A 16710-nucleotide genomic window follows, 5' to 3' on the forward strand; every position below is an offset into this window, starting at 1 on the left:
GATTGTTGTACAGATCCACTGTAACCCAACAAGGTGGTTCATGTGTTATGAGGCCGACGTCCTAGCCTTTTAACACACATCTGGAATGCAGCATAATTACCAGTGCTCTCCAAAGAACACATGGTGACAAAGACAAGGATGATGATGGGGATGATGAGGAAGAGTTTGACAATGAATGAGGATGGGGATAATGAATGAGGATGCATAGGGATAATCGTGATTTAAGTGATGATGTCAACAATGATGACAATGAAGAAGACGCTACCAAGGTACAAACAGGAGCTGGAGGGGTCAACCAGGGTTTACCATACTGAGGATGAATCCCAAACCTTCCCCTTTGACCCCCCCCCTCCCTCGAATACTTGATTACATCCAAGTTTGATTGAATACATGCAACATTTCACCTGGCCTATCAGAACGGAAATGTGTGGATACAACAATCTCGGATTTACTCAAGAGTCTCCGGGTTCGGGGTCAGGGCGAGGGTCAGGTCTGGGTTAGGGTTGAACGCTAGGGTAGATCCAGGCACATGGTGCAGACCGCTAGCTCTGTCAGCCGGTGGAGGAGTACGGTGTGTCGCTGTGGTAGTTGTAGTCAGGGCACACCTTCTGAACCAGTTTGTAGTCAACACTGTAAAAGGCGATGTAGATGCAAATTACTTTGAAGGGCTTGGAGCAGAGCCAGGAGACGTGGCTCTGGGTCTGCTCCTGGTAGCACACCTTGGACGGGTCGAAGCTGCACAGCGCTGTCTTCTTGTTCCGGTCCGTCTTTTCGTATTCGATGCGACAGTTGAAAGCTTTGGAGTCTTTGGTCTCCAGCGTGGACTGCTGAGCTACCTCGAACTCCACCACCTTGGAGGGCGGGACCAGGCTGACGGACACGTTCCCCAGCCCCGTGGAGTTGTGGCGAAAGTATACGCTGAAGGTGCCGTTCCCGTGATCCACAATTTTCCCTGTGATCAGCAGGTTGAGCTTCACCGTCTTGATGTTGGAGTGGAAGTCGCCCCAGCCGAACATCTTTTTGAATTTCCCTGTCTTCACGATGGGCCTGCGTTTAGTTCTGGCCTGCGCCGCCTGGACATCTGTCTGGTTAGATAACCAGTCCCAGAAGTCCTCCATGCTCTCCACGTATGCCACGTCCCTGGCGCTGCTGTGCAGCCCGGCGGGGCCCTTGGAGAACAGTCGCAGGGGGTTCAGGACGCGCGGGCTGGCCCCTGTGGGAGAGAACTTCTGTTGGTTCTCCCCTTCCCCCCATCCCATCACCTCTGTCTGGCCAGCTGGCCTCCTCCTGCAGCTCACCTTGGGAGGGGGCAGAGAGCAACACAACACAAGGGGTGGTTAGGCAACCTGAACTGCAAACGGTCGAACTCCTCTCATACATTAACACACTGCATCCTGCAGCTCCTAGTAGCGATTTGTTAATCGGAATGAATATTCATGTGGTTTAAATGAACTGAAGACAAAACAAACAACAGAACATAATGACACTGTATTAAGATGAAGGGGGGAGGGAAGGAAACCCTCGCATCAACACCCGTCTACAGCCGTCTATTCATCCAGACACTCGTTTCTTCAATCCAACGGACAATGTGACAGTTTACCAATGATCCCCCATCACAGACAAGGAGCCCACACCAGACATACTGAGACGTCCCAGCATCAAACGGAACAATGCAGGATGTGAACTTTGAAGGTTTCAAAGGAGGAAGCAGTAATCCAGACACAACACTGATCCCTTGTACCTCCCAACCCTTTTGGAGCCAGGGGGCGTCCGTGGTCCACTTCAGATAAAACTTTAATAACTCACGGTAATAAGCTGAGGTCGTTTTATTGGTAATTAGCTGTGCCTGCATTCCCCAGGCCTGGTTGTAGGGATCACTGAGAGAGACAGATGGAGGAAGCTCTGAACAGGAGCTGTTTGAAATCTTCCAAAGCAGCTTCCCAGTATTTCCAACCTAATTATAATTCTCGCTGTAAGCTTAATTGAAGCACATGTGTGCACAGCTAACAAACCAGCCCCCCCTGCCCCCCCCCCCCCGCCCTGTTCCAGAGTTTGTTGATTGTTGCGTAGCAACATAATAACCTACTGTACCTATCAGCTTATTATGTAGAACACAAGCCTCTTCGTTGTTAAACATTGAATTATTAAAACTGTGTGCTATATTGTAAAGTCACTTACAGATACCAGACTGCTGCTGTGTGACTTCCTCAACAGTCCGTCTGCGCCTGACGCACCTTAATGGGGCTGACAGGGTTTAATAGCATGGCAGTTTGGGAGCTCCGCCACGTGTAATGTGAAATCGATGTGTCTCCCACGCGTGGAGAGCTGTTTCCATCCATCAGGCATCACTGTGCCTAATTAAGACAGGACGTCGACGAAAACATGATTGACTGAGAACACATAATGTAATAATGTCCCTTTGTAGCTCATCTAATTCAAAGGCATTTAATCGACTAATATAAGCGACTTCTTGTTCACATGTGTGATTTGGCTCGTGGTTTTGGTTTAGAGAATAAATTGTCAGACTTATGGCATAAAGGGTTGGGCCAGTGTACGTGTGGATGTTTTTATGTATATACTAAGTATATTATCTGTGTAGTCTGCCATGACCGCCAAAGGACAATTCCCATCTGGGTGGAGAATTGTTTTCTATACTTTTATGTTATTTTGAATTTAGTCAGTGTGACTCCAGATCCTCCACCAACCTCAGTATGAAAATAACATTTATTCAGTGTCTTACTGCAGAAGAGCGCACTCTTAAGGGATTATAATATCACCTATATTTCCGTTTCTCATTTTGAACCTCATACCGGGTGATTTCAAAACCGAAACAAGGATGTGTATCTCACACTTCCAGCTAAAACGTCAGGTGATGTTTCTACCAGATGATTAGAATGGAAATGAGGAAGGAGTTAAGTATGATGAGCAACTGGGTAAATTGCAGTGACAACACTGGGGATCATGAGGAGGATATCAAGTACTTAAATGCCTTGAGAGAAACCAAACACTTAGAACATGAAAGCCTGGGTCTGACACTGTCTCCCTCTCTACTTCTCTCTCTCCTCTCCATTTCTCCCTCTCACTCTCTCTCAAACAAACATACACAATTGGTTGTTTGTACGTCTGTGCATCTTTGTGTGTGCTAAAGTGTTTGTGTGAACGGCTGTTCGCTTAGGCTCATTGGGCTCATCTCTGACGGGGATGAGTCTGACTATAGGTGGGAAGCTGACAACCTGGTGACCTGGTGTAGCCAGAACAACTTGGAGCTCAATGCTCTTAAGACAGTGGAGATGGTTGTGGACTTCAAGAAGAATACAGCCCCACTCACCCCCATCACCCTGTGCGACTCCCCAGTCAACACTGTGGAGTCCTTCCGCTTCCTGGGCACCATCCTCTCCCAGGACCTCAAGTGGGAACTGAACATTAGCTCCCTCACCAAAAAAGCACAACAGAGGATGTACTTCCTACGGCAGCTGAAGAAACTCAACCTGCCAAAGACAATGATGGTGCACTTCTACACAGCCATCATTGAGTCCATCCTCACCTCTTCCATCACCGTCTGGTACGCTGCTGCCACTGCCAAGGACAAGAGCAGACTGCAGCGTATCATCCGCACTGCTGAGAAGGTGATCGGCTGCAATCTGCCTACCCTCGAGGACCTGCACACCTCGAGGACCCTGAGGGCGTGCGAGGAAGATTGTGGCCTCCCACCCTGGTCACTCCCTGTTCCAGCTACTCCCCTCTGGCAGAAGGCTGCGGTCCATCAGGACCAAAACCTCACGCCATAAGAACAGTTTCTTTCCATCTGCTACTGGCCTCTTCAACAAGGCCAAGGACTCCCATTGACATTCATTCACTTATTTAACTATTATAAGTCCATCTAATGGCAATTCAGTATGCATAAGCCACTTTATCTCAGTATCCGATTGCACTATGTTGACCATTCACGCTGCTCATTATTCTTATTTTTATATATATATTATTTTATATTTAAATTGTTGTATTCTTAGATTGTTTAGTTCTTAGAAATAGTTAAACTTTTGTACTTTTACTTAATTTAAGATCGGTATATGTTTAGTGTTTTGCACCTCCCTGCCACAGTAAATTCCGTGTTTGTATAACATACGTACATGGCGAATAAACCGAATTCTGATTCTGAGAACATTCAACCTGAAGAAATAAGTGCTGGGTTCTACTTCGAAAAGGGATATGAACAAGAATGGCAGGCAAGGTCTAATGAAGGATAATTCACAAAATCTTAATTAAGATTTCTTAATCGCAGCTGCTTTGCTGAAGGCGTTTCAGGGCAACTTGGCTTAAAACAAGACAGTAGTATGATAATAGTCCCAGACTTATTACGTTGGAAACCTCAGACATTATTCAAGTGTTCAAGGCAGAATGATTATCTGCAAACAGGGAAATGCCTCAAATTATGGTTTTACTCTCTCCAAACGACTTTGTTCAGATATCCTTAAAGCTCTAACCTTGTGTAGTAAAGTGGACTATACTAACCACGGTGGCTAGAACAGAGCAGACCCACATTTCAGCAGCCATGGCTTCATGCAGGTGTGCTCTGTCAAGACAACAGCTGTGTTGACACGTATCTGCTGAGTGTACAAGAATCCTTAAATGTAAATGACTCTATATACTCCAGTTTTGTATGTGTATGTATGCACGTTTGCAAATGCTACGCAGGTGAGACGTGCATTAAGTATGCACCAAACGAACAGCAGACACGGACAACAGCCACCCTACATGTACTTAGCGTGAAGTAGATTACAGCCCACCTTTGATTGAATCATTCTACCATGTGCCGTGTGTCTCTGGATAATGTCCAGAGAAGGTCTGGGTTGGAGGAACGTCTGAGAAAGCGATAGCCGCCACACAATGGTCAAGATGAATCAGCTCAGTCGTCGGTCTGTAATGAGCATTACGGAGCACGCTATCTGGACTCCCTCGGGGAGACATATCTTTTAGAGCCCTGACATAAAGGTAATTGCCACGGTGACCAGAAGTAGCCTCTAGAAAGTTATTAAGAACTCAGAGGCATCTGGCGGGTTGTGTCATCTAGCGAGGCAGCCGTTCAGAATGGTGTTTTGCGATGCGGCGACACAGTGTTCCACAGTGATGGGTTCCCCGCCCCGGGCCTCGCAAGTGAGCTGGATAGTGTCGATGGCATCGGATTCCTTTATCTATCCATCTCTCTATCTTTCTGTCTGCCTCTCTGTCTCTTTCTCACACTCTCCATCTCTTGGTTTCTCTCTCCCCCTCAGTTTATCACGATCTGGTGTGTGTGTTCATGTGTGTGTCTCTCCCTCTCTTCTTGCCTTTCTTCTGTGATGAATAAACTGGAGCTGATGAGAACATGACACCTGTTTGTTAGTACGGATTTGTTCTCTGAGTTTTTGGGGAGGTTTCTGCTGAGGTTTTCAGTGACCTTGCATCAGTGTTACTTTTTTTTTTTTTCTCTCCCTTTGTTTTGAAAGCCTGGAAAATAAATGTAATTGTTGTCTTTCCACAGTCTAAATTTCACCTGAACATAAGGCTGTGTTCCGTGTCTGGGGAGAATAGTCTCAGACATCTTCCTCATAATAAACAAAATGGGCAATTAACCCACTCACTGGTCCAGGAAGAACACTTCTGACGATGTGCACTGTGCTTCATGGATTCATCTGTGCAAATTGCACTCACTTTTGTGGTGCAATCCATTTCTCCGCTAATTTTCTTCTGGGGCTTCATTAACTTAACCCTTGTGTTATCTTCGGGTCATTCTGACCCATCAGTCATTGTGACCCACCGTCGTATTGCGACAACTTTACCGCCTACAAAAACAAAGTGAAGCATTTTCTTTTAACCGTTGGGCTGTCTCAGACCCCCCACATTGCGAAGGTTAAAAGAAAATTATTTTTATTTGTTTTTGTATTGGGTAAAATTGAGTAAACACAACAATGGTTCGTTATGAACCTTTGGGTCATGTGACCCGAAGGCAGCACAAGGGTTAATGCCTTTCTTCCAAGTAAAACACTATGTGTCCTGTATAAATAGATGTGTCTCATCTCAGTGTCTGTGCCTCATACTATGTCATCTGTGCCTTGCTGCCTGAGCTACAGACATATTGTAATGTCTTCAGTGGTCAGTTAGTGGCCTTAAGCATACACACACACAAACACACAGCTAACAAGCATGCATGCATGCATATACACACACTGGATCACACATTTTGGGTGAGAAAAATCAGCTTCTTGTTTTCAGGAATTAAACATGACATTCACATGAAGCCCTTCTTCTCCTCTTCCCTGCCTTCTCCCTTCCCTCCTGCCCCGCTTCTTCTCCCTCTTCTCACCCAGCCTCAGCCCTCCATCTCCCTCTCCCTGAACGTTACAGGGCATTTCATTTGTAATGATTCACACAAAGAGCCGGTTCCAGGAGAGAGGGCCCAGGGGGGCTCCCAGGCTGCCCAAGGCTTGAGTCTACACGCTCCTGAAGAATAGATTGCTGGTGTGATGGCTGCAGCAGTCTCCCGCTCCAGAGCCATCACTCTTAATCACAGAGCGGCTCCAGTCGGCCTCAACACCAAGGAGCATCACAGCCCGGCCGTGGATCCACACTATCAGCCCTTCCTGACAATGGAGCTCGGGGGCCTGTGTGTGTGTGTGTGTGAGAGTATGTGTGTGTTGTAACTGTGTGAAGTATGTGTGTTTATGTAAGTGTGTGCTGTGTGTGTGCTTTATGTGTCTCAAGTGTGTGTGTTATTTGTGTGTGTGCTGTGTGTGTATGTCTGGAATGTGTGTAGAACATGTCTACTGTCAATAATCCCTGCCGTCATCACCACCTAAATCTGGGTGTGAGATACACCACCACACAGCCATGTCAAACGCCATAACTGTCAGTCACTTGCTCCCTCGTGCCACAGATCTAACATGGACTTCGGAATCTCATTTAATGCATCATTAAGTGTTTAAGAACGCAAATATGAGTGTTTAAATGGCAGGGGTTTGTGATTACATGGTTGTAGGTACTGATGGATGCTCAAAGGTCATTGCTCCGATTGACATAACCCAGCCCATGTAAAACACTCAGCTTGGTGTTCTATGATCTTTATCTGATTATGAATCTTTTTTATGAGTCCACACGAACATGATTTCATCAAATACTCTCACCGCTATTTAATACATTTCATACTCTATGTATAACCTATATATCATATCCACGCACCCACATACACACGTATACAAACAAACGTTTACAGTGTGGACGGAGGGTGTTGAATTGTTGTGTGGGGTAAGTCTTTTTTACAGTGTTGATGGACAAAGCGGATTTGTGAAGTGTGAAGCTGATCATCGGTCCAGAAGAAGCATTGCCCCCTCCTATTCCTCTCTCTGCCTCAGTTTTGTGTCTGTTGTAGAGGAGTTCCATTTCCATTCAGCACTTATGTTATGGTGATTAGCTGGCAGTTGCTATTAGAATCACAGCTCATTCATTCTCTGCCTGGATATTGGAAACTGTGGATGAACCCAGATTCAGTTAACTGGGATCAACGCCAACGCAAGGTGTGAACCACAACATGTGGATGATGAGACCCCCTTCCCCACCCAGCGCTGGGCTGCTAACCAGGCACTGGGCCTGAGGAGGCAGGAGGAACGGAGCCGTCAGGTAATCTGGAATGCTGTTGTTATCTCAGCTCCTGCCATTTCTGACAGCAGCAAAGCCCTGAACACTTCACTTTCCTGCAGGTGTTACCTTTCAACGCATCATCACTTTCATAATCCCCTTACACGGCCAAAGCACCTTCTCCACCCACTCACACCTGACACCAGCATAACACTGTGGCTGATAGTGGGGATTGGAGGGGGATCAGAAAACTGTACACCATTAATGGGATGAATTACCCTTGATGCTAAGACTTTGTAGATTTCTTCTTCTATGATTAATGACTACAGAGAGTGCTGTCTACAGTTACACACAACTTTATACAGAGAACGTCTGTTCTTCTAAATAAGCTGCATGGAACACATTGAACGGACTCCTGTCATACTTCATACAGTCATTTTCATTTTCTCAGAAACCGCAAATCTGTGTTCTTTTTTGTTCTTCAGATCCGTAAACGTAAACACAACGCCATATTCAAATGTTTCAGGTGTTCCTCCTTGATTCTGCTCACATGATCGTTCCTAACGGTTAAGCTCAATTTGACAGAGCAAATGTTTCTGTTCTCAGAGCAGATCAGACTCTGATGGATGTCTGAGAGACAGCTTGCTTTGAAGCAGAAAATAAGAAGAAAAAAGGCATTGCTTCCATTTTTCTCAGCAGTAGTGAAGACAGGTACTTCACAAGAAATATGCAGACAGAGGGTGTCTGACAGCGCTTTGTTGGCCTGAAAATGACAAGCTGAAAGAAAGGCCTCAAAGAACCAGCAGAGGGACGAAAAACGAAAACACAGGGAATAATCAGAGCCAGATTTATAACGCTTATTCTAAAGCTGCCACGTCTTGTCTTGTAGAAGAAAGCCATACAGATTTAATTAAAGAGGTCAATCATTTTACAAAGCCCTGACATGTATTGTGATTGCCCTTCCCAAACAGCAGGTGGTGATTAGTGCAGACATGCCAGAGACGGTCTGAGGGAGTCGTGTTTAGAGAGAATACTGTAGCTAACTATCAGAGGGGTGCTGGAGGGCCACGTCCTGATTACTCAGCCCTCAAACATGTGCGAAAGTTCTATAGGGTTGTAAAACCTCTCAGATTCGAGTCATCCTGCTGTTTTAGCGGAACAAACTTCCACATAGTCACCAGCAAGTCTTATAAGACTATGGGCTAGTCTTAGAGGACTCTGGGCTAGTCTTAAAGGACTCTGGACTTGTAAAATTGGCCTATGGGATGCTTTTACAGGACTCTGGACTAGTGCCGTATAACTATGGGCTAGTGCTACAGGACAGTGGGCCTGTGTTACAGGACTAAGTAGAGATTGATACAAAAGTATTGATACTATGGTAGAATTCAACTACCAGAGTACTGATACTAGAGTACTAATACTAGAGTACTGATGCTACGGTAGAGTACTGATACTAGAGTACTGATACTGGGGTAGAGAACTGATATTAGAGTACTGATGCTATGGTAGAGTAGTAATACCAGAGTATTGACACTAAGGTACCACTGATACAACAATACTGATACTAGAGTAGTGATACTGGAGCACTGATATGAGAGTACTGATACTGGAGTACTGATACAACAACACTGATACTAAAGTACTACTACTAGAGTACTGATACTAGAGTACTGATACTGGAGTACTGATACTAGACTACTGATACCAGAGTACCGATAATAGAGTACTGATACTAGAGTACTGATACTACAGCACTGATACTACAGTAGAGCACTAATACTATGCTAGAGTAATAATACTAGAGTACTGATTCTAGATACTATGGTAGAGTACTAATACTGCAAGGCTCCAGAAGAGCTGAGAACAGGTCAGGACCATAGAATACATGATCAGATAGGGAGCATTGGGTGCCTACATACCGTGGTGGCTCGATTTCAATTGAAGCAGTTGACTCAACAGTGAAAGCACTGTCAATATATATCAACAAGTTGACTTTCAATCATGTCAACCTTTCTCTTAGGTTGGAATCTGATCCACGTTGAAAGGAATTGATGGATTAACTGCAAATGCACACAATTACGATTGATCATTTTACAGATAATCAGGTCTAGCAGTTGTTTTGCTGCATTTTAAACATTTCAGACAGGAAAATGAACAGCTGCCTTTGATAGACGGTGACAAAAAACATAACATGAGGCTTGAAAATGTCACAGACTGACAGTATTGTTTATGAAGGATTACCCAGTCCGGCCCTCTGGCTACAGAATGTGACCCCAATATGGGCACAGATACACATCAGTAGAGAATAAGCTCCAAAATGATTCCTGGAAACCAGCGCATCTTCTGTCTATACAGACCAACTCACTCAAATCCACGTTTAATCACTTCCTGAGACCTTTCCCGGCCAAACTCGCTATTTCACCACAATTTCTTTTTTTCTTTCTTCCCCTCGTTTCCCCCCTTTTTTCTGGTGCCCTAAAAGTTCCTGCCTGCCTCTCTCGCTCTCTTACAAGGCAAATCCTGTGAGGGGTTGATGTGAAGACTGGGCTAAAGAATATAAACAGCGTTTTTATTGTCCAGAGGGAAAGGGGGGTCTGTGAAAGAGACGAGGACCTTATCACAGCCCAGCAGCTCTGTAATTCGCCGCCATGATAAAGTGGCGGAGCGAAAAACCGTACAAGGCTGGCACAATCCAAAGACGGATTAGGTTCTTGTGACATAAGCTTCCTGAAAAACTAATCAATCAGCCCATGCAGTATTATCAGAAGCATGAGATTAAAGCGCTTTTTCTAATCCCCTCTCTACCCCCCCACTCTACATTTTATTAAACGTTTTTAGTATAAGTTGCATTTAAATATACAATAAATAAATAATGAAATCACAGCTAATTGAGCATCAGGAACAGGGGAACACATACTGGGCCCCTGGAGACAGTATTTGAGTGGAATTTAAGTTTTAAAAAAAAAACAGGTCTCGAACTCTTGTCTTTGCCAGAGCCCTTTTCTGATTTGAAGAAAACAGTGCAGTCTCTGTCTGACACTGTTTGAACTGAGCAACAAACAAAATAACTAGGATAGCATATTTACAACGCTACCGATCAATAGAGTTCCATGAATTGTACAATTCTGTGTTTTGTATTCCAATATTATGTACATGTATACGCACCGTTCCTTGCCTCTAACCACTTGAATACTGTCAGAACTGTGCTCTTCTGATCCTTGATTATCTGCTGTAGTTACTATATGCACGATTTGTATTTGGATAAAAAATGTCCAATATAATGTATGAAATGTATTTTTTTTTGTTAATATAAGGTGTTAAATATATGAAGATACTTCAAATACAGCTCCTGAATTACACAATGATCAACTGCTTCCTTCCAGAACAGAGCTGAACCACTCCGGCCCTGCAGAGCCTTCTCCCATGAATCAGTGCACATCACAATTGCAGCGCTACTGCGGTGGAGTAGCCGGCTTTTCACCCACGGCTAGGCTGTTCTGCTTCCATTCCTTCTCACTCTCCCTCTTTAATGCACGGCCCTTGTCTCTGCTCAGTCTGGGCCTCTGACAATCAGTGTCTGTGTTCTTGCAGCCCTGGGGAGACAACGCAGTGTTTCATGCTATTGAGCTCTCTGGCATTGGCTTCATGGATGGTTTTGTTGTGACAAAATATTGCCCAGCAGCTTTGTGGATAGATGCTAGTAAGATGCAGGGAAGAAATGGACTCTGTCGCCGTCTTCTCGCTGGTATAATCCCGGCCTGTATTGCATTACCAGCGTCAGGAAACACGGAAATCAACAGTCTAAACGTGAAGGGAAAGCATTTGGGGAGAGCAGAACTCAAGCGGGGTTTTGTCCCCGTGTACATTGTTCTGCTGTCAGTTCTCTTAGACTGACAGCTGGAGATGTCATAGGAAGAATGGTCCCTCCCATGAAAGACCTGACCCTCTTATCTTTCCCTAGGGTACAGGGCACAGATGCATGGCACACACTTCTAGTATAAGAATCATGATCTTTGTGTGTGAGTGTCTATGTGTCTTTGAGTATCTCTATGTCTATGTGTGTAAGGTTTGTGTGTGTGTCTGTACCAGTCTGTGAATGCGTGCGTGTGTGTATCCATATTTGTGTACAATGTGTGTGGTGTGCGTGTGTTGACGGTGGACCGGAGACAATATGTGGCCAGCCATGCAGAGGGGGCTGCTGGGATGAAGCCCAGTGAGGCATAGCTGCCTGGGGGAAAGGCTGGTCCCCTGGGAGCCAGGCTCCCCATGGAGGCCTTGCCATAGACCCCCAGAGTCACACCGCCTGCTACCAAGCCTCACCACAGTACTAGGGGATATAGTGTTTAAATCACAACCCGTCTAATCTACAGGAATACTTCATGAATTCTATTTATCTAACATATCAATGTGAAGGTCAGATTGTTAGGTTTTCCACCTACTAGCCCAGCCACATTTTAACCAAAAGAATGTGAAAATGATGATTAATGTGACATTTAATTTCCTTGAATCATAGGATCTTGCTTGGTATACTTCAGTTATGCAATGAAAAAAACAACAGTACAATATCCTGTGGTAAATAAAAAATTATTTCCTCAGGATTTACAAGGGTTTATCATCCTCCAACTACATTACATTATAAGAAAGAAAGAGAGATAGCTTTGAGAAAGTGCTTCTAGTTTCAATGGGTCACAGTAACAACTGTCTTTATCACGGATCTCCTTTGATGCTGGTCTCTCTCTGGTGTCTCTCTTAAAACACTTGACTTTCACCCTCAAAGACAGATCAGTTGGGATTACAACAAGAGGTTAAATAGTACTCAAATCCATCTGCGAAAAAGGATCTAGTTGGTTGCTATTTATCACTCATGCCTAAAAGAGGACATTTTTAAATGATTAGCTGTTGAAAGTGATCTTGAAAGTGATAGAATAGAAGAGTGAGCTGTTTTAAACACCCGAGTATTCTTAGTCTGAGTGAAAATATGATTTGAAATAATGTGGTCCATCACAATCATCACATGCCACTAACACTGACAATGTTCATGTACTGGTTAATTAGCAGAATCAGGGAATTTATCAAAAGAAAATCTAGATTCTCATTTGTAACCATTTCTTTTATAATAATAAAAACTAAGAATGATTAATTCATTGGAGTCTTCCATGAACAAATGATGGTTGGATTTAGATTGAATTGGGAGTATAATTTCAATCACAAGGTGTCATAAATTCTAAATTGCACATAAATGTAACATTACAAATTAACATAATGTTATTTTCAACAAAAAGGCAGTTATTTATAGTGGATCATGTGTAGCATATCTGCCCTATTCCGGTCCCAGACAAAAAACGTAATAAAGGGGTCCAGAGCTACGTAAATGAAATATAATGCTTCATTTAGGGCACAATTAAGAACATTAATTGCAACTTCTGTGTTGATTAACACCATGCCAATGGCCCCCATCTTGGTTTATAATTACATGGCTATTAAATAATTGCATGGTTATTACTATTTACTATTTAGTTATTATAAAATACAACTATTTGTATGTATCACATTTCATATTCTTGAGCTATGTGGCTTGAAAATAATGTATTTGGAAAGTTACTGTATATTTAAAATTAAGTAGAAATTGTTAGTTTGATTACATCAAAACTCTTCCTTGATAGAATATCTTAAATGTTGTTCAATTTAGAAACTGCTTGGGAGCTCATTTTTCATATGCTAGTTCGATTGAAATGCCGTCTTTGAGGTTAGCAAAAGCTTGAATTTGATTATATACATAGCAAGTCCCTATAGTCTACCGCAAAATCATATTTCCAGTAGCCTACCTTTACATTTAAGAAATGGATGACTCACCTGGTGGAGGAGAAAGAGGAACAGGAATGTTTGCAGCGTTCTCATCTTCGATAGCCTCTCAACTCTTTTTAAAGACGAGTAATGTTTAAATCCACAGTGGAGTTTTTGGGAGCTAGCAGACGCACGTGCAGATGCATTGCTGTCACTGGCTGCTTGGAGAGCGAGAACATCACAAACAGTTAATACTAACACATCGCTTACTCGTTATATTTATCATGATCAAATTAATGTTGTTCCCACAGGGTCACCTTAAAAGCATCATGCAAATTATCCCAACATCTCTTTGGCTATAATCTAAATTGTGGACAAGTGAATTTACAAACATTATAAAAACAACTGTAAATTACCTTACCCTCTACAAAAGGCAATACCTCGGTTAGTTGGGGAAAGCATGCGCACCCATCCTTTCCATACACTTTCAACTGAGAAGCTCCACCAGTTTTCAAAAACGCTCGCGACTTGTGCGGTGATGTTGATTTTCCCCTAACTAAAGTGACTTTGAGAATACTATAAAGGAAGAGGGTTCTCTAAATACAATATTGTTACAAAACCTATTTCCAATTACTTCATTTCATGTCCCGATTAAGATCATACTTAATCGCCTTGAGGCGAGCATCAAATCCAGACCAAAAGCTTCTTACAAATTGGCATCTGTGTTTCGCACCTAACAGTGTCAAAACGCGATTACACACATATTGTCTTCGCCAAATTATGTTTTCTAAGCATGAGTTTTGTTAAAGAAGTGCACGACGTTGCATTGACAACTTAGTGCCTATTCCTCCTCCCGTTGTCTGGCTTAACTGTCAGAGTTGTAGCCTTCAATGCGCATATATACTGCCGCTATTTGGAGACGCCAATGTCTGCGCGCGTCCAGTAGCACGAGCTAGACAAAGATCTTCCTTTGAAGTCCAACTACCTGAATCTTCAGGCTCGTAGTAAGAACCCCGATGCCACTCTCTTCAAGTTTTGGTTGTAGCACGTGAACTTTTTTCCCCCTTATGGTAACCCTTAAGTGAACGTTTTTGTTCACTGGCCTATGATTGTCAACGCTAGTGTAGGCCTATATTAGGCGCTTTGCAATATTCCAGTCATTCGTCATAAATAGGTGTAAGAAATAGATCTACACCGCTGGTTAAATAGTGACCCGAGTCCGACCCAGCAGCCTGGTCACGATACCCTATTTGGAAATACGTTTGTCAAATAGGTTTTGTCTACTTTATTTGATTTCCAAATTTATAAAAAAGCAGGATATGGCCTTCAGGTGACAGTGGCCTAGGCATAGACAAGCTGTCCAAAGCAAGGTGTTCAGATAGCTTTCAGCTGTTTTCAGCTCTCAAATCATACTTGCAACTAAGACAATCGTCTAACTGGACCTTTATCAAATATAAAAATATGTCCATATCAAATTTGGCAAAGATCGTTCAAGGTATAAGATAATTCATTTCTTTGACTTTATCACCCCCTTGTGGTTGAACTAGAAACATTCTCTCAAACTTGACTTTAGAATCAGAATCAGAAGGGGCTTTATTCACCATGTAAGTTCACAAAAACAAGGAATCTCCTAGCCTGGCTCTGCCCTCCTACGTACTTCCGCTCAATTTGGATTTTGCTTCTGTACTAGGTCTGGAATTTCAGTGCATCAGTCGGTTTTCAGAAACACGTTTTTTGTAGGTCCAATCAGCGAACAGACCCTCGAACATTTCATTTGTACAGAGGGTCTGGGATCACTCCATTGACAAGCGTTAACTTCCTTGAAGGCGGGAACTCTGTTGAAGTTTAAAACTATTGGATCTGCCCAGAGCCACTCTGATCTGCCATAACCAATCGCTAGCGTTTGCCTTAGCCAACTCCTTCACCACGGAGCTAACTGCCGTAGCTGGAAAATCTAACTTTTCCCGAACCCCGTGGGGAGAAGGGCCACAACATCATGACCACCAACAAAACTCAGCAAGGATTGTTCTTGCTCCGGCTTTAACTTATAATATTCGGCAGCGTTGCCACAACCGTAGAATAGCTTCGCTTGCATCGTTCTCCACCGCCATTACGGAACTACAACTCACACTAGTGCACGACATCAACGTCATCGTTCTCAGCCACTCCCTCTGTTCGCTGATTGGACCTACAAAAAATGTGTTTCTGAAAACCGACTGATGCACTGAAATCCCAGACCTAGTACAGAAGCAAAATCCAAATTGAGCGGAAGTACGTAGGAGGGCAGAGCCAGGCTAGGGGAAAGTGGGAGTTTCCCATAAAGAGATGTGAGGGGATGCTTAAAGTGCGCCTAATTATGTATTCCGCAGTATGTACAAAAACCGCCCATGAAAGCGCACCTCTATTTTGCGGTGAAAATTCTGCGCCTCTTAAAAATAGGTGTAAACCAGGATGTGGGGCTCCTCGCATATGCCTCCTGGTCAAATGGCAGCAGTAATCCAAGCAAGACGAAGACATATGCCAAGGACACGAAAGGATTTTTGCCACAAGAATCACACTTTTTCAGTTGAGTGAACACAAAATCATTACATGTTACTTTGAATTTGTAATTTTGATCCAGATGGCATTTTTTTGTGTCGGTGTGGAATTCCGGCCTTGTATAATATTTAAATTTGCTGTTACCTCATGAACAAGCACATAAATTTCGTTATCACTAAATCTTTGTTTTCGCAGTTTTGACTTTGGTGGCTGATCCATGATAGAAAGAGAGAAGGAGGCCCATTCAATTGCTCGTTTAAATGCTCGCAAATTCACGGTATAGTGGGCGGGAAAAGGCGCTGATTACCCGATGAACTGCAGGTTTTGGTAAATATTACGTAAACTGAAGTATCACAGCGTGCGCTTTCTCCGGGTTGGCCATGGCGCTGATAACACTACGTTTGCAAATGTACGTACATGAGAGCCTATGATTATTACACTATTGGGTAGGCCTACCTGTTTACTGGTTTTAGCCAAGTAGGCTATTATTTGTAGCTGCAGGCTACACAATCAGAATCACGTTTAATTTGACAAATTCTGACTGACGCATTGGAAATCCTATGCAAATACTAGGCAAAATATACAAAATATATTCAATATATCATTGTAAACATAACTATGTCATTTGAAATGAAAAACTTTTTTTTAAATAATTGCTGATTATTGGCATGTAATTGCTCGTTTCAAAGTTTCAAAAGATTACGAACCCCTGCCCTCTCACAATGGTTCATCCACTGCCTCCCAGCCCTCAGTGGCTGCAAAAATAAATGCAGGTTA

At 43.4% G+C, this 16710-nt stretch overlaps 1 protein-coding gene across 1 annotated transcript; it reads right to left on the reverse strand.

Moving 5' to 3' along the window:
- Nucleotides 1-551: 551 nt before the first annotated feature.
- nxph2a (neurexophilin 2a) lies at nt 552-5709 on the reverse strand. Its single transcript, XM_067261084.1, has 2 exons — nt 5692-5709; nt 552-1298 (listed from the first exon to the last, which is right to left on the reverse strand). The coding sequence occupies exons 1-2, from the start codon at nt 5707-5709 to the stop codon at nt 552-554; spliced, it is 765 nt and encodes a 254-aa protein (XP_067117185.1).
- Nucleotides 5710-16710: the final 11001 nt, after the last annotated feature.

Source organism: Osmerus mordax, chromosome 2 (genome assembly GCF_038355195.1).
Source record: "Osmerus mordax isolate fOsmMor3 chromosome 2, fOsmMor3.pri, whole genome shotgun sequence".
NCBI lineage: Eukaryota > Metazoa > Chordata > Actinopteri > Osmeriformes > Osmeridae > Osmerus > Osmerus mordax.